This window comes from Strix aluco, chromosome 21, assembly GCF_031877795.1.
Source record: "Strix aluco isolate bStrAlu1 chromosome 21, bStrAlu1.hap1, whole genome shotgun sequence".
In the NCBI taxonomy this organism is placed as follows: domain Eukaryota; kingdom Metazoa; phylum Chordata; class Aves; order Strigiformes; family Strigidae; genus Strix; species Strix aluco.
This window is the reverse complement of record NC_133951.1, coordinates 10,844,619-10,862,166: the sequence shown is the minus strand read 5'-3', so window position 1 is coordinate 10,862,166 and position 17,548 is coordinate 10,844,619. Positions and strand designations below refer to the sequence as shown.

Below are 17,548 nucleotides of genomic sequence, written 5' to 3'. Positions count from 1 at the left end.
CTTTGTTTTCTTATAGAGCTGCTAGGATAGAACTCTATAAATCCAGACGTTACAATGTGCAGACATCATAAGGGATGAAGAAAAGAGATCACGAATAGCTGACAGATGTTGTCTGGGTACATGCTATGACCATGTAATACAGAAATTTTAAAGCTGATTGTTACAGAGCGTATTTCAAAATCATTACGATCACCTTTTCTAATAACTGTAGATGTGTGGTGTGAAGCTGTTCCTCAAACCAGTTTTGCTGTTACCTGAATTGTAGACAGTGTCACTGCATATTTTTCAGACTCTTCCACAGACCGTCTGTGCCTGCAGACGGTCTCTTCCATCCTCAATAAATATTATTGCAGTCTCTGTATGGATATATTTGACTTAAAATAATCTGTACTGTTAACGCTGCCAGCTCTGATATATTTGCAGTTTTCAAGTGAGCTTTTTAATTTACCTATCTGTATTTTTCCTGGTATGTTAAAATACCTATTCTAAGCTCTAGACACATTTACAGTAGAAAAACAAATGCAAGATCTATTTGTTAGGGGAATTTCCTGCATCCTTATCAATCCCCCTTTAACCCATTTTAAATCCTTTTGAAAGTAGCACTGAGATACAAACCCACATAATTCAATGTTTCCTCTTGCAGTCGAGCTCTTAAGAGCAACTGGTTTTTATCATGCTTAGCCCTTTTTCACCAGCATTGCCTATAACTTTCCTTAAAAATTAGAAGGAATAACAAGGCCTAATCACTTCCTCAGCTATATGAAGACAAGGTGAGAAAGTTTGAGCTCTATGATGCTCATTTAAAAAAAAGAAAATAATTTTGCTCTTGGCACTCTGTGTAAGAAACTAATCCTGTGAGCATTTGATATGATCTTGATCCTGCAGCATCCTATACTAAGTGTCAGGTCAGACCTGAAGTTGAGGGGGTTTACTCATTACTCCGGGATGAACCACTGAGTGCAGAACAGCAGCTTTCTGCCTGTCATTGAGGTATCCTGCTCGACAAGACAGCTGCTCAGTTCCGCTGTCCACAAAGATTTTCTGAGAGCTCTTAGGTGAAGCTTCTGTACAGTGTGTTGTGTAGCCCCGTGTCCAGTCAGCAATGCAGTTTTCACGTTTTTTCCAACAGGCCAGCATCTGAATACTCCAGTCCAGGCAGACCGCTGAGCTGTTTTGTGGACGAGAACACTCCAATTACAGGAACGAATGGTGCGACCTGCGGGCAGTCGTCGGATCCCCGCCTGGCGGAGAGGAGAGTCAGGTCACAGAGGCACAGAAATTACATGAGCAGGACACACTTGCACACTCCTCCTGATTTACCTGAAGGATATGGTATGCAAATTAAAAGTTTTTTAATTGTAGGTCCCAAGAAACTGGGAAAATGGGTTGTGTTTTCTTGTATGTAAGATCCTTTTGATTCCTTAGTTTGGGGAAATCAGTCTTTGTGAGTGTTTTGCGTTGCAGTTTTTGTTCTTATAGTTACTCATTTATTTTGATTTCACAGAGCAAAGGACAACTCAGCAGGGTCAGGTCTATTTTCTGCATACTCAGACTGGTGTTAGCACGTGGCACGATCCAAGAGTACCTAGGTAAGAAACAATGGAAGTATCCTTAAGGTGGCAAATCAAAACAGTTTAAGCAGTACTCTCCTCAGAGTTTTCTCTGTCTAATACTGTATTTCTGACCCTTGGCCCCTAATATGTCATTTTAACAAGTCATTCATCAAAATAAATTAGTCTCTCTTCCTCAGTTCTTCAAGTTGTTATTTTAATGCAAAGATGGAAATTCAAGAAATAAATCATGGTGGTGTTTTGAAAACAGCTATAGTTAACTGATTCTAGATCTTGCATAGAATTATAGCCAAGTCCAGGTTTTAATACTCTGGAAAAATAATGAAACAAAGTAGGATCCTGAGCACTTTCAAAAATTTAGATTTATTGAGATACTTCAGGGAAAACTGGGTTGGTTTTGATTTTTAATTCAGGCTTCAGAAGTTAACAAGACTTGAGAAATTGACAGCATATATTTATGAAAAACGAACTTTGTGACAGATAGACTGGACAAATGTGATCATTTTTGATGGAGGAGCAGACAAAGGGGAAAACCTGGAAAATCTAGTGGATGCCCTTGTGTGTTTTACTACTATTTGTAGTGAGCTACAGTCTCATCATCGAATTAGCTTAAGTTTATTTGTCTGTGAGAATTATTGTCCCATGTTCAGACTACCAAACATAATTTACTCAAGGAATGGGGAACTTGGTACATTTTTAAGAAACTAATTGGAGACACTGGGTCATAAAAAGCCTGGAAGCAGAAATGGTGAGCTGTTTGAAGTGCCAGGGTGATGGGTTTTTTTTTAAAAATTATCTAAAATTTTTTAAAAATTTGAATATGGTAGCAAACATCTAAAAATGCACAAGTTTTTTTACAGCAGGCTTCCTGTTACAGAGCCAAAATGAATATTTATTTTCTTTATAATGCTCTAACGTGGATATTCCTTGAGCAATCATATATGCTTTCAAGCACCTCATTAGCAGCCTATAAATAGGAAAGAATATGGAGGAGAGAGACAAATGGATAGAGAAGCTGAGAGAGACTGACCTGTGATTAAAGTTCTCAAACTGCTATTTCTGTTGCAGCTATCTCAGCACTGAAGAGAGAATAAATCTGAAGTGTCCTTTTAGTTTAGTGTCCTTATTTACACAATACACATGTGTACATATTGTACGTGATTGTTTATGTGATTATTTCTGATGTGTTTGAAAGGAAAGAAGGATAATGGAAATTACTGTTAGCTTCTGATTGCTCTTTTAAAAAAATGAGAAATCCTGTTGAAAATGATTGCCTCCTCCTAAAGTCTGTGGCTAGTGTAAAATAGCGTGTGTAGTTTGACCCTGGCAGCCAGTGTTGGCATTTGAGAACTGTAGCAACTTTGTCAGTTGCTGCTGGTGTTCATTGCAATGGAAGTGGATATCCCAGCAAGGACAAAGTGCCTCATGGCCATAACTTCATTGCATTTTTGAATGATTCTTTTGGTTTTATTACTATTTTTGTGTTACGAGAATATACTTTGCTTTGATGCATTATCTGCAGGCTTGAGGGTGTGATACAGCTGGCAGTTGTGCATTAGGAAGTCCATGACTTGAGTATTATACAAAGCTAGAAACTGGACTTCTCTGGAAAAAAAAAATATTAAAATCTAATCATTAAGTTTGCGGTGTAATAGTTTTGTATGAAATCTAAATTAGCACTGCTCTTAGGTGTGGCAGCAGAATCTGCATGAGTGTGTCCGAGAACAAAACTTGGCTGTTTGCATGAGGATAAGAGTTTTGTGTCATTTCTAAGGAATATTGTATTTTTATGCTAATATGCCGCAGTCATTTAATTAATAAAAGTAAGCCCTGAAGTTCAGCAGAGGGTGTATATGGGCAGTATCAGCAGAAGTTCAATCCCAGAGCCTTGTTATTTCCATTAGTGGCTTCTCAGCCTTTGAGTCCCTGCAGAAGGCATCTTTTTAGCCATTCTGTCCCTTGGCTCTTTCCTCCCCTCAACTCACCTGATACTGGGAGATCTGAACACTTACCTCACACTGTCAAGTGCAGCTCTTTTTAAAGGTGTATCTGAGGTGTGAACTATATACATGAAGAATCAGTAAGTGTACATTTTTGAAGACTAATATTTGTTTTCAGTGAACCTCTGGAATGAATCTACATCTTCCTACTTTCAGCAGAATTTTCTTGAGACCAATTAAGCTATCTCTCCATTGCTCAGTGCGGAGCTGAGTCATTGTTAATATAATATTTTATTTGAAATATTTTGTTAGAGAGCTGTTTCCTTCCCACCAGCACTTGGGATTTTGGGGTAAAACTGTGCCATACACACATCCCATGTGTAATTCTTCATGGAAAGTATAACTCTTCAGAACTACAGTTTTGTTTTGTAGGACTTTTTAAAGTGTGATTCAGAGTTCCTTACATGACTAATGTTGTTTTAAAAATGTTTTCTATCAGAATTGGTGTAGAACTGCAATTCCATTTTGGCAAATATGGCAGTGGTCTTTATTTTTGTTTTAAGCCTGTATTAATTTACCATCTGAAGTTAGTTTGTAAAAATGAAGGTTATTTGATAAGAATTTTTCTTCCCCACGGCATGTGTTCAGGGGTGTGTGTTTTTTCTTTGGTGGGCTTGCACCTTGGGAGTAGAGATTCCAGCTGAACAGATCAAGTTTCTGAAACAATACATTTTCTCAGACTTCATGGAATTGTTCTGTTACATTTACGCTTGTTTGGCTCAGAGGCCAAATGCTGAGGTATTTTTCATTTTATATTTGTTTTCACAGGGATCTTAGCAACATCAATTGTGAAGAGCTTGGTCCACTGCCTCCTGGATGGGAGATCCGAAATACAGCAACAGGCAGAGTTTATTTTGTTGACCATAACAACAGGACAACGCAGTTTACAGATCCACGCCTATCTGCTAACTTGCATTTAGTCTTAAAGTAAGTCTTAAGTCTCAGGCACATGTTGAGTGTAATAGAGGAAAGAAAGTGACCCTTGAGGGGTGCTAGATTTTATATCACGATGTATTCTGCCATTCAGTAGTAGTTAAAGTATAGTAGTGTTGTTCTTTAACATACTACCAACTTACTGTGTTACATAGCAAAGAAGACAGGTTTGATATTTCTTTAAAAAAAAAAATCTCTAGCAGCATTTAGGCAGGAATGTGGCTATTGTGATGCCAGGAGTTGGGGGCAGCAGGAGAGGAAGCAAGTGCTGTCTGCTGGAAAAGATTGGTCCATAGAATCTTTTCACAGCGAGAGAGACACTTTCTTTCCTTTTCTTTATACTTCATACTACTTTCAGTTATGGAGAACTTCTTTTAAAGTAGGAGATTGCGTTCAGTAGCCAGTGAGATACTGGTGAGTTACCTAAAGGTGCACAAGTACCCCACCATTCTGGAATAAAGGAGAAATAATTCATCTCCTACCTTCAGTTTTAGAGTAGGACTAGTTGCGATGTTCTCAAAATAAGACCCCAATAAATCAACTCGGATTTTTTACAAAAATAATAAAATAGGAACTGTATTTTTCTGCCTTAGTGTTTTGATACCACATTTTCATACTGCACTTTTAAAAAGAGAAGGGGAAACTCAAAAGAATTTTGGCTCTTGTTTTTATTCCCTCGGCACTCATTTCACACTGGGGAATTTTCTACTAAAAATGGAAAACAAAAAGCAAACAAACATTTCTTCTTTTTTTTTTGCGTAGACATGGCTATCAGTTGGTCCAAGCTATTTGGGAGTTTGACTCTCTTGTTTCTCCTACTAACACCTTTTAATACTCTTGGAAAACACCCGTAAAGTATTGAGTAGGTGTTAAGTGGAAGAAACAATGAAGAGAGTTGGTTAGATAGAAAGTCATGCAGCCCTGGGCAAGGAGTAAGTAGGAGGAATAGTCCTTTTAAGGAAGTGAATCATTGGGAAGAAAAGCTGAAGGAAGGAAAATGGGAACAAGCACTGAAAAGACAAAACAGAGGAACGGAAAGTAATATCCAGGAGGTCAACATATCTTTTGTGTAATACATAAAGCTGGCTAGCCTTTGTCTGCCAATATACATTTGAACTTAACACTCTAAGAGGGAGAAGAGTCTATGCACGAATGAATATCTATTTTGTTTAGAGAAATCATTGGTTATATATGTGTGTACTACAGAACTTCAGTAAGCTCCCATCATCCAGACACTTTTAGATTTTTTTTTTTAATTTAAAACAAAGAAATCATTACTAATTTAGCTGAATTTAAATTGGTAGTTTCAAATGAACATGATCTTGAAAAAACTTATCAGTGGAGGAGCATGTTTGTGTTTGAAACACAGAGAAGTTCATTAAATTAATTCAGATTTAGATATTTTACCCAAAGAAAAGCATCAGACCCTCTTAGCCACAACAGTCCAATTCTTAAACTGTAGAAAATTCAGTTAACTGGACAATATTTGAAAAACTGTCTTTCACAGGTAGGTTTATTTTTAAATGGCTGGAGGGTCACAGTGGCTCGTTCTACATGTATTGTGGAGGGCAAATACATAGCTAGCTTTGTTATCTAGAAAATCCAATTTGACTTTCAAGTTCCAGAATCACAGAACTATTTTGCATTTCTTTTAAACTTAAAGTACTACCACAGTGTGCTTAAGTTTTTCATTTGTACATCTGTCTTTCATTAGGGAAGGATTTCAGAAATTCAACCAACAGTGTCATCAGCAAAGTTTGCTGCCTGATAAATCTTTTCTGGTGTTTATTCTTTTACTGCACCAAACAGGATATGTGAAATCTTCTCCCCCCACCCCCACCCCCCGCCTTAAGCCCACCTCCTTATTTGTTCTTTAAAAAAAAAAAGTTTGCCTTAGGCCTGTCATTTTGTACATTATCTGAGAAATAAGTTTAGTATTTGGGTGGGATGGATGTGATAGTGCTTTAGGTTCAAAGGTGTAACAAGAAGTTTATTTTCAGTGATACTGACTTTTCTATCGAACTGAGTAAAGCAGTTTGTTCTTCCGGTGATGACACTGTAAGTTATCAAAATAATCACGCTTGTTACACAGTTCTGTGTGAAAATATTGACTAAGAGTTTGTGACAGGTTTTGATAGTTATGGCACCTGAGAAGTACTTAGGTTCTTAAAGCATTATACAGAATCAAGCATAGTCATTCAGCTGTGAAAACAAACTAAGAAATTAAATTTAATTACTTTAAGCATGGCAAATAGTTTAGCTAATACTGCACTGAATATTTCTAGTCTGATATGGAGGGTGGCATTATATATTTCTCCTAGTACTGCCCCATTTTAGATTGGTTCAATGGATGCATAGATCTTAAGTTCATGCTCACTTCAAAGCTTACATTTTCTTTAAGACTGCTGTTGACTGGCTTTGTGTTTAGGGGACTGTGTCTTTTTTTTACTCTTGAAGGTAATATGAACATATGCTCACGTCAGTATATAGTGATGACCTTCTGGTAGGCATATACAAGGAATATTTTCACCTGCTCGTCCTTATGGAATTAGAAAGTTCAGAAGATAGAACGATGATTTTGCTTTAATATGTACATCAAGCAAATACAGTTTTAGTGAGATTCATATTTAAAACTAATCACAAGTGAAAAGGAATTGCCATGCACGTAACACAAATGACATAGAGACGTATTCTGGAACCACATCTAGTGTGTGTCTCTAAATTATTGTAATGACTTGGTTTCTCAGGAATGACTTAAAATGACAGTAGTTTATTGTAAGACCAGTGTGAACAGCTTGCAAATAAAGTTAAGGTAGCCTTATTTAAAGAAACAACAGAAGCAAACAGTGTAACACTGTGAAACGAACAGCATTCATTAAGCTAACTTCTGAAGTTCTGCGTCCTAGGACATAGTAACAGAGTAGGATTTTTGTGCGCTATTCCCATCTTAGAGCCCGGGAGTAAAGAGGTATTATTAAGTGATATTAAGCTTTGAGTTATTGCTGAAGTAATCTACAATGTGTGCCATTGCAGGGGTTTCTAAATGTTAGGCTTGTGAGACTACTGATAAAGATTTCCTGGTCACCTGATGTTAGTTTCCCTTGAGGATGGTTTATGCAAAACTGCTTTAAATAGAAGGTTTGCAAATAACAGAATAGCTATTCAGAACCACAAGGCAAACTGGGAACCCCCTACCCCTTTTTTTAATTGCCATTTCTGAATGTTCCTGTGCTGAAAGCCTGCTGGAGGTGATTTTTGGTTGGTTGGGAGAGCTTTCTAGTAGACCTTGTTTCAAAACAGACAATAGGCTGAAATTTTAAAATATACTAAAACTGTATTTGGTCCCATCTAATATTTTTTTGGTCTTTGATGTTGAAAAAAGCTATTTATTAACATTCCACTAGAAAACATTCTGAATTTCTTATTTCTGAAATTCTTATTCAGAAAACATTCTGAATAACCTTTTTTATTTATCCAGTAAATTTAGGGTATTCTCATGTGTTCCACACAGAGATATTTTTCTCATGGTTTAGGTAGAGTACAGCTTTTATTCTGTGTTGTTTGGAAATGCCATACTAAAAAGCTATAAAAATATCCACTTACTGTGTACAAGAAACAAGACAAGAGAGGACATCTCTGCAACACGATTAATTTACTTTTCCTAGTAAGAAGTTAGATTTACAAAATCTCTTAGAATTGCTAGTAAAAATACTTGTTTATCTGTGCCAATTAGTTACATGTGAACTCCCACATTCCTGTGGTCCAGACTAGGCCAGGTACAAGGGACAAGGTCCTTCCCAAGCTGCCAGTACAAACATCTTTTTGTAAGCTTACTCTTTTTCAGACAAGCCATTTAAAACAGACTATGGTATTGACTGTAGATTAGAGGCATAGTGTTTGGCAGATCTCTGAATTTTAAAATGGAGGAAGGCAAAACAGGCAAAGGAAATACGGAAATGGTATCTGAGAAATTCAGTGTCAGCAGCTTAGCAGTAAAATTGTGTGGATAATACCTTATTATATAGTGCTGTAACCTTTGACGTACTTTGTAGAGTAGTACTAATAGAAATAACAAACCCTAAAAACAACTGATAGTTGCCAAGAAAGACAGAAGCATATGTCTTTAGTCAGTATAAAATCTCTCTGAATTTATTTTTTACTAGATCCGGACATTTTTAGTGTAATCACAGTAATAATATAGTAAATTGAAAGTAGTTTAGTTACAAAGATTTAACCTTTTAAGAAACATCTGAAGAAAATAGGGGACATGTGACTTGAATATCTGCAAACAGCTGTGTTTGTTTCTAGCCGCCAGAATCAACTTAAAGATCAGCAACACCAGCAGCAGCAGCAGGTAGTGTCCCTGTGTCAGCTTCCAGATGAGGCAGAGTGTCTGACTGTGCCAAGGTACAAGCGAGACCTAGTGCAGAAACTCAAGATCCTGAGGCAAGAGCTGTCACAGCAGCAACCTCAAGCTGGCCATTGTCGTATTGAGGTCTCCAGGGAAGAGATTTTTGAGGTAATTTGAGAATTTGACCCATTTCTTAACATTGAGGGAAGGGGAGGAGGGGTGTTCATAACTGTCTAAAGAAGTCATTCAGTTAGATGAAATCTTGAAGTCTGGAGTTAAAGCTGGAATTTTACCGGTGGCGAATGGGAAGAGGAAGCATTTCAAGGGAATGTTAAGAACACTTGTGTACTTAAAGTAGATGTATTTACCCTGTACAGAAGAAGAAAAACGAGGCTGAAGATACACAGACTGTGTCAGGGACTGAGGAAGGAGTCCAAGCACTTCAAGTATTTGAAGATACTGGCTGACTTCTTCCTTGAATATAAGAACACTGATGTCTGTTACAGGGGGACTGTTACAATTTGAAAACCAAACAATTATTAGTGATCTTTCATCTATTGTAACATCAGTAAAATTACTATTGAATAGCATTCATCGTTGGAGTTTGGATTATTTACAGAATCACAGAATCATCTAGGTTGGACAAGATCTTGAAGATCATCTGGTCCAACCATTAACCTCACACTGACCGTTCTCAACTCCACCAGATCCCTCAGCGCTGGGTCAAAATCTGTCTCAATTTGGGTTGATTTTTTTTTCCTCTCCCCAGAATCAGATTGATTTTATGAATTGTCTAGGCTTTTGAATGACCCAAGATGCCCACAGTGGGATATCTGCATTTTATTTTGTGACATTATTCAGCAGAATTCTGCTGAATTGATTCAATTACAATTCACTGGCTTTTTCTGGAGAACAGTCTGTCTTCTTGAGAACTTTAGCACCCATCCCACCCACCCCTGCTGCATTTTTACCCTACCCACAAATGTGATAGGCCCCGCTGTGTTGTCACATTTTTTCCCAGCCAAGAAAGGTTTGTGTTGGTCTTCCCTTTGGAGACAGTCAAATCAGTTCATAATCAACTAAAAAAGAAAGGGAGGAAAGGCTGCTGTACTGTAGCGAAAATGTTCTTGTTCTGAAAACTAAGCTGAGTATGCTGGGTCCCAGACACACCTACCTCTTCTGTTCTGCAAAGCCAAAGTTTGGGGCACCGATACCAGACATAAATAAAAACCAAACTTTAAAAAATTCCTTTCTAACAATTAGCGTTTGGTTTGCCTCTTTCAGCTTTATTTTTATGTCTTCTTGGTGAAGTCTTACTGATAGGAATAATTCTGTAGGTGTATTGGGATGACATTGATGCTTCTGTTCTTAAGATGCTTCTTGAACGTTTGCCCATGTGTTGTACCCAGAGCAGAAGCTCCACTGTTGGTTTTCAGACTGCAAAAATTGAGCCTTTATGCAAAACAAAAGGAACTTACTGACACAGATTTTAAGTTACATGAGAATGATAGAGTGTTCTGATCACTGTACACCTCTGGAAATTTAACGAAGGTGATTCGTCTCACATCTGTTTTATTTGACAAGTGTTATCATGTTTGTGGAAAACTAAGTAACAGTCTGTGATTTGAGAAACTGGTTATATCTAGGAAAATGGCATCCCCTTTAATAGTATCCCCTTTGGACTCAGAGTCTGACACTCCCCTATTTTCTAATAAAGTCGTAGCTTCTTGTCTGTAAAAAGCAGTCAGTAAAAGAAAGTGCTATGTGTTTACAGGAATCCTACAGACAAGTCATGAAGATGAGGCCAAAAGACCTGTGGAAACGATTAATGATAAAATTTCGTGGGGAGGAAGGCCTTGATTATGGAGGTGTTGCCAGGTAAACAGTCCATCCTCTGTCTCTGCCCTCACCAACTACATCTGTGCTTTGAATCCTAAACCAGCCTTGTATCAGCTTTGTTTCTTTTTACATTAGTCTTGCTCATATTTATTTCTGTAACAGATTGTATGTCAGAAGAATATATATTTTCAGACAGTCTTTTAAAGGAAAAACTGCATCAAAGAAAACTAATTTATTGGAAACAAATCAAAATGCATGTTACAGATTGTAACAGACATCTATCATATATGCGAGACAGGCTTTTGGTATCTATTGAGATTACTGTACTTTGGTTAGTAAAGCTTGGGTATCTCAGAATTTATACCACTAAATACTTGGCTTTGTGGCAGAACTTTGATCAAAAAAATATGCTTTACTGCAAATTCTCGCTCCTGTTAGAAGCAAAATGTTAAAAACTAGCAGTTAGTAGGCAACTTGAGTCTGTCAGTAGTCTGGGGTTATTTTCACTTGCTTAGAAAAAGTGACATTTATTGATTGTATGAAGATTTTCTTTACATATTAAAACAGCATTAGGAACTGTATTGGCCAGCTGCACAGGTGCTGGTTTACTTCACTGAAAATATTCCCCACCTCTGGCCTGTGGTTCTACTCTAAATGAGTGTTGACTCATTGTTTGCATTGCATTGCACTTTTTTACCATTAGTATTCATTTCAAAGTACAGACGATGCTCCCAAACAGCCCATCTTCTGCGTCTGTGGTTTGGTTTATGGCAAGTAACCCCTGGGACCTGGGCTGTTAGGTTGCATGTGTCTTCATGAGTTTGCAAATGGCCAATGGAGTTTTCACTTCATCCATTCCCAAATATTTTAACATGCTAATTAGCCATAACTAGTAAAACAGTCTTGTTGACTCAGTTGTTTGATGATAATAACAGTGTTTAAAATAAAGAAGTTACAGATGCTATTGTGCATTATTTTCCAAAGTATCTGCTAGTATTTTTCAACATGGGTTTTGTTACGAGTCTGTATGCCATGGAGCCTTTGCCATCTTCCATTTGGGAATACAGGAAGACCAAGCTAGAAATTGTTAAAAGTTTTCCCACTTCTTAGACCATTATTTACTGATTTGTGAACATGTAATTAAAACTTTTAAGTAAATATATCCATTACCTGAAGATGGTTTATATTAAAAGCTTTGACTCCAACATCTCTGAGGTGTATATAGAGTCAACAGAATACAGTGTCTTGTCTCAGCGTGTAATGTTTGAAGGAGAGTCGTAGTCAGAAACTCTCTTGGAAATAGGTGACCTGGAGAAAAATCTTGGAAAGCTGGGAAATACATCAGCTGTCAGGTGCTGTGTAGTTACTGAGCCAGTAAAAATAATTCTGATTTCAGCCTTACCTAAGCATTACCTTCACGTTTAACAGTAAGGTTAAAAAAATCACACTACTTGGAAAAGATTCTCAGTGTAGGAATGCATATGTCTAAAATCACACTGTTTGGAAAAGATTCTCAGTGTAGGAATGCATTTGTCTACACAATAAATTATTTTATTTTCTTCAGGGAGTGGCTCTACCTATTGTCACATGAAATGTTGAATCCGTATTACGGTCTCTTCCAATATTCCCGAGATGATATCTATACCCTGCAAATCAACCCAGACTCTGCAGTCAACCCGGTAGGACTGGTAACATGAGTTCTGTAAATGATCGTTTTGTGACTAGAAATGAAATACATCATCTGGGGAGTGTTCTAGACTTAGGAACCTAATCCTCATGTTAGTACTGCTAAAGACTGAATCTGTGCGATAATATGATAATTTCTTCTTAGTACTGATCAAAGAAATTTCTCAAATGTGTTCTTAATTTTCTGTAAAATGTTGATTTATGTTTCCTTTGGGAGAAATTAAGTTTATTTTGATTCTTAGTAGTAAGACTTGTGGACTGGAAGCCATATACTCAATGTACTGTGTATAAAAACAAACAAAACAAAAAGCTCTGGATATGGTTTTGTTTTGTGGTTTTTTTTTTTTCTTTGTGTTGAAATTTTATTTCATGTTCAGCAGATATTACCTGGATGTCTTATTAGCTGAATGGCTTAGTCTCCTCTTTCTATTCTAGGAACACTTATCATATTTCCATTTTGTTGGACGGATAATGGGGATGGCTGTGTTTCACGGACACTATATTGATGGGGGCTTCACGTTGCCTTTCTATAAGCAGTTGCTAGGGAAGCCAATTACTTTGGATGATATGGAATTGGTGGACCCTGATCTTCATAACAGCTTAGTCTGGATACTGTACGTGCTGTGTATTATATCTTATAATGTTAGAATTCTGTCTTAGTTAACATGTGATAATGTTCCTAAATCCAGTTGAAAATAAACGAAGTGCATTTTGATCTCTTGCTCAGGCAGATTTAAGAAACATATTTCTTGCACAATTTAGCTTCTTTAAGGCTTAACATGCTCAAGGTATTCAAATTGGGGGGGCAGGGGGAGATAAATGTTTACTGAGATGTAAAGTGCTCAGTCTGTACATTTTAATTTATTAATTTTGCCTACTATTAACAGTAACATGTTATTAAAATATAACATTGAAACTTTGATAATGGTTTTAAAATATAGCATAGTAAAAATGTGTGTTCGCTTTCTGCTTCCAAGCAGTAATTTGGAATGATATTGAAAAACTAAATTGTGACGTCTGTCAGATCTATTACAGCTGTAATATATTTGCAGAATATGTTTTCACTGAGTCACTTGCTTATTTCTTTCCACCAGTGAGAATGATATCACAGGAGTCTTGGACCATACGTTTTGTGTAGAACACAACGCATACGGGGAAATTATTCAACATGAACTGAAACCCAATGGGAAAAGCATCCCTGTGACAGAGGAAAACAAAAAGGAATATGTCAGGTAGTTTTTTTATATTTCCTGTATTGGGGAGGAACTCTTACTTATTTGAACTAGTTGATGGTGTCGGTTTTTTTCCAAGTGGTAGTGCAATGGTGGTGGTGTGTGTATTCCTGTCAGGCCATTTTTTTGGCTGGATAAATTGCAGGTTTATTGTATTTGAATATATCTTTCACAAGACCAATTTGCACTTGCTTGCAGACTTTATGTAAACTGGCGATTTTTACGAGGAATTGAAGCTCAGTTTCTGGCTCTACAGAAGGGATTTAATGAAGTAATCCCACAACATCTGCTGAAGACATTTGATGAGAAAGAGTTAGAGGTCAGTCCACTAATGTTATGTCGTCAAGTGTAACAATAAAAGCCTGAGGCATTCTTCTGAGACTGAGTAACGTGCAAAGTTGTATCCCCAGTGCTTTAGGGGTTTGCAGGTGCACTGTTGCAAGAAATACAGTTAGCATAAGGGGTTACCAGGTCATGCAGTCACTGAGCCTGCGTGTACCTTCCAGTGAGAGCTATGAGAGTGTTTCTCAGGGTGATGTCTCATGGCAACTGCAGAAGCGATGGAAGAGGAGACCCTCTCCTGTACCTGAAAACCCAGCTGTACCTACTGAGAAGTAACTGCAAGGACCTCGGGTTGTCTCAGAGTGTGTTACTCCAGCAGAGGTGGTGGTGCCTATTTCTCACGGTGCAGTTTCACAATATTAAATTCAGTGCTGCCAGGAAAATAGGCTGTCACTCCCTTCCACCTCCTACCACTTGCTCCCAACCCTTCCAGCACACTGCCCTGACTCTGGTGTCGGGCAGCTGTGTGGTTTTGCAGACCTGAGTTATGCCAGACTAAATTGGCCCTGTAAATACAGCATAAGGGGAGGTGCTGTCTGGTGCTGTCACCGACAAATGTGCTACAAAACGTCAGGATCAGCATCCAAACAATATCCTCTCAAGGCAAATCCCATAGATCCCAAGCTTGTTTTAAAACTGCAATCTAATATACAGCCTGTTAGCTGTGGAGCTGGGGTTTTTGCCATATAAAATGGCCACAAGGTAAATTATTCATGCTTTTCTTCTGTTCACTGTACTAGAATGTTAGTGATTGCTCTTCTTTTTGCCTGAATATTCTCATTCAACAGCAGTGAACCAGCCATACTGTTAACCCAGAATCATTTTGCAAATGCAGAATAAGAGAGGGGAAGATCCAGTGTTCTTAGTCACTAGAAAAAATCTTCATCATCATATTCCTTTTGAGCTTAAACTGATCCATTGTGGATCTCCATTTTTAGAAGCACTGAAAGCTCTTTGTCAGGAGAGAAGTCTGATTTGTGTTATGTGTGTGTGGTATGACAAGAACGAGATTACTTTTGAGGGTCCAGAGTTGGAGCAGCCAAACTACACCCTTAGCTATGCTCCAGAAAGAAATACTGAGTTCAAGTGTGGATTATGCACTTTCCATATGGGTAGGATCTGTGCTTCTGTTATTTAATTGACAGTTCAAGACACTTTTGTATAAGCTTATAAAATTGTTGATTTTTTAATTTGAATTGAGGCCATTTGAAAAGTGGATTGCGTACAAAGTAAGATTTAAAAAAAAAGAAAAGTTTTATTTCTGCATTACTTAAGATTAGTGAGAGGTTATAATTTGCCTTAGGTATAAAATCTATCGATTTTTTTCAAAATCAGTTATTCATCATTTGGCTAGCTCCAAAACTATTTTTATTGATCAATAATGAAATAATTATATTTTAAATTTACAGCTCATCATTTGTGGACTGGGAAAAATTGATGTTAATGACTGGAAGGCAAATACTAGGTTAAAACACTGTACCCCAGACAGCAACATCGTGAAATGGTTCTGGAAAGCTGTGGAGTTTTTTGATGAAGAGAGGAGAGCCCGACTTCTCCAGTTTGTGACTGGCTCATCCAGAGTGCCTCTGCAGGGCTTCAAGGCATTACAAGGTAATGTGTTTCTCCAGAAGTAACTGCAAAGTGCCTGTACTTGGAGGAAGCAGTAGGACACATCACAGAAACATTAGCTGAAAATGAGGCTGGTGGGCTGTAATGTGACTTTTTCAGAGCGATTTTTTAATAGTCTGATGAATAACAATCACAAATAGTCTTTTTTTGTGTGGTTGTTTATTACCTTGTTATTCAGCTGTAAATGGCTCTTTTGTTTCAATTTTGCACTTCCATCTCTGGCAAGAAGTTCTGATCAGCAGAGATCTTGGTGGGGTTCTGCTTATGTTTTTTCTAGAAACCTGTTTTTTAATTTCTGTCTTTTTACAAGCCCTCATCACCTGTACAGCTCTGGGACCAGAAACACCAACATGCAGTGTTCTTGCCATTCTGACAGCAGAGGCACTGCGTAATGCTGACTACTTTTATTGTGAGAGTGACATAATCACAGGCAGCCCAGGCCTCAGAAACAATCACCTTAATTACCGACCTGGCCTGTCTTCTGAACTTCAGTTGAAGCTCTGGGTCTCTGGTGTAGCAGCTCTGGCTGCAGCCCATACTGCTCTGTTAAGGATAGTTATCCAATTTTAGCCTCTCACAAGATGAGAGAAAACTGCCCAGGGAAAACATTGCCCATAAACCATTTTAACAGGTAGAAGATTCCATCAGAACACAAATGCTGTCGTAACAGCTGCCGCATACAAAAGCCAGTTGCTGTAGTGTTTCTTCCTCGTTATCCCTTCATTATCAGATAGAAGCCCTTGTTTTCTTTTTCCTCTGTTCTTGAGGTCTAAAAATATTCAGGTGCATTAGAAGCTCAGGAATATTGAGTTTTTTTAAGACCCCAATTACTTTAAGCAAAGTGTGGTACTTTCAGTGGTGTTTAAATAACATTGCGGAGGGTGGAGGGACTTGGGACAAACTGTGTAACTGTTAACCCTGTCAGAATAGTTAAAAGTTACATTAACCCCACTATTGATGTGTATGCTGTTACTGTAATAGTGAGCTGTTTGGAGAATGGTGATGGCAGTAATAGCAGTTTAATGTCAGCTGCACTGCAGGCTTTAGTATGACTATACTAGTAAAACTAGTAAAACAAGTATTTCTGTGCACAAATGAAGCCTCCTTTCCTACAGATTTGGACATAAAGGTTGTCAGGTTTTAGACCAGGTTGCACTAACACAGCACAAGCAGCTCCCATTTAACAGCAGAGTCCCCATGAGAAAGACTGTGGATTATATTCTTTAATGTCTGCTTACACAGGCAAGAATTCGTTTTACTAAGGTTAGGGCATTTGTAACCTTTGCTGTCCTTTGTGAAATCTTCAACGTATACTAAGTCTAAAAGACTGCTGTCCTGCAGTCTTTGTTCTTTAGCAGAGAGATTAAGGGGATCTCTATATCGTCAGATTAATTTAACAAAATCACAAGAAGTTGGTATTGTGACCTCTCTATTGAATTTGAATGGAATCGGCCACTACTCAAGACCTGTTATAAAATGGGGACAAATACAGCTGCATGTGTTTTGTTCTCTAGGAAAGGTGAGAGAAATTCGATTAAAAACTGTATAGAATTATACAGTGCACTATGTAAAACAGGTGTTTTATTCTTCCTTATCAGTGCTTTGTTCTTGTTTATCTTTCGAAGGTTTAAATAACTGCATGGTTATCCTGTGTGGGTGGAGGGGAGGAATCTGTCTGGTAGGCACTGTGAGTTTTAAGTTTTTTCCTGCCTGTTTACGATTTCAGCTTTCTTTGTGCATAGCTTCTCTTTTTTTTGTGGTTTTAGTTAGTTTTTTGTTGTTGCAGTGCAACAAAGAAATACCATATTATGCAATAGAGTAGTATTAGAGATCTTTTCTGAATTTTCAGGTGCTGCAGGCCCACGACTATTTACAATACACCAGATCGATGCCAGCACTAATAATTTGCCGAAAGCTCATACCTGGTAAGACTTTCTTTTTCTTCCCCTCCTTTCCTGACATAAA

The 17,548-nt window shown here is 37.7% G+C and overlaps 1 protein-coding gene across 7 annotated transcripts in view; it reads left to right on the top strand.

Annotated features, from left to right (window-relative positions):
• The window catches only part of SMURF2 (SMAD specific E3 ubiquitin protein ligase 2), an 83,965-nt gene that overhangs the window by 45,547 nt on the left and 20,870 nt on the right, over positions 1 to 17,548 (top strand). For all 7 annotated transcript variants that reach the window (XR_012626035.1, XR_012626033.1, XR_012626034.1 and 4 more), the window contains 11 exons: positions 1,130 to 1,332; positions 1,505 to 1,589; positions 4,340 to 4,498; positions 8,813 to 9,023; positions 10,630 to 10,733; positions 12,259 to 12,373; positions 12,816 to 12,994; positions 13,475 to 13,612; positions 13,811 to 13,931; positions 15,364 to 15,565; positions 17,433 to 17,508. Coding sequence is in view for 3 of the 7 variants with exons in the window: in XM_074847676.1 (XP_074703777.1) it covers positions 1,130 to 1,332; positions 1,505 to 1,589; positions 4,340 to 4,498; positions 8,813 to 9,023; positions 10,630 to 10,733; positions 12,259 to 12,373; positions 12,816 to 12,994; positions 13,475 to 13,612; positions 13,811 to 13,931; positions 15,364 to 15,565; positions 17,433 to 17,508 (1,593 nt within the window). In the remaining 4 variants the exon portion in view is untranslated. The remainder of the gene's footprint in view (positions 1 to 1,129; positions 1,333 to 1,504; positions 1,590 to 4,339; positions 4,499 to 8,812; positions 9,024 to 10,629; positions 10,734 to 12,258; positions 12,374 to 12,815; positions 12,995 to 13,474; positions 13,613 to 13,810; positions 13,932 to 15,363; positions 15,566 to 17,432; positions 17,509 to 17,548) is intronic.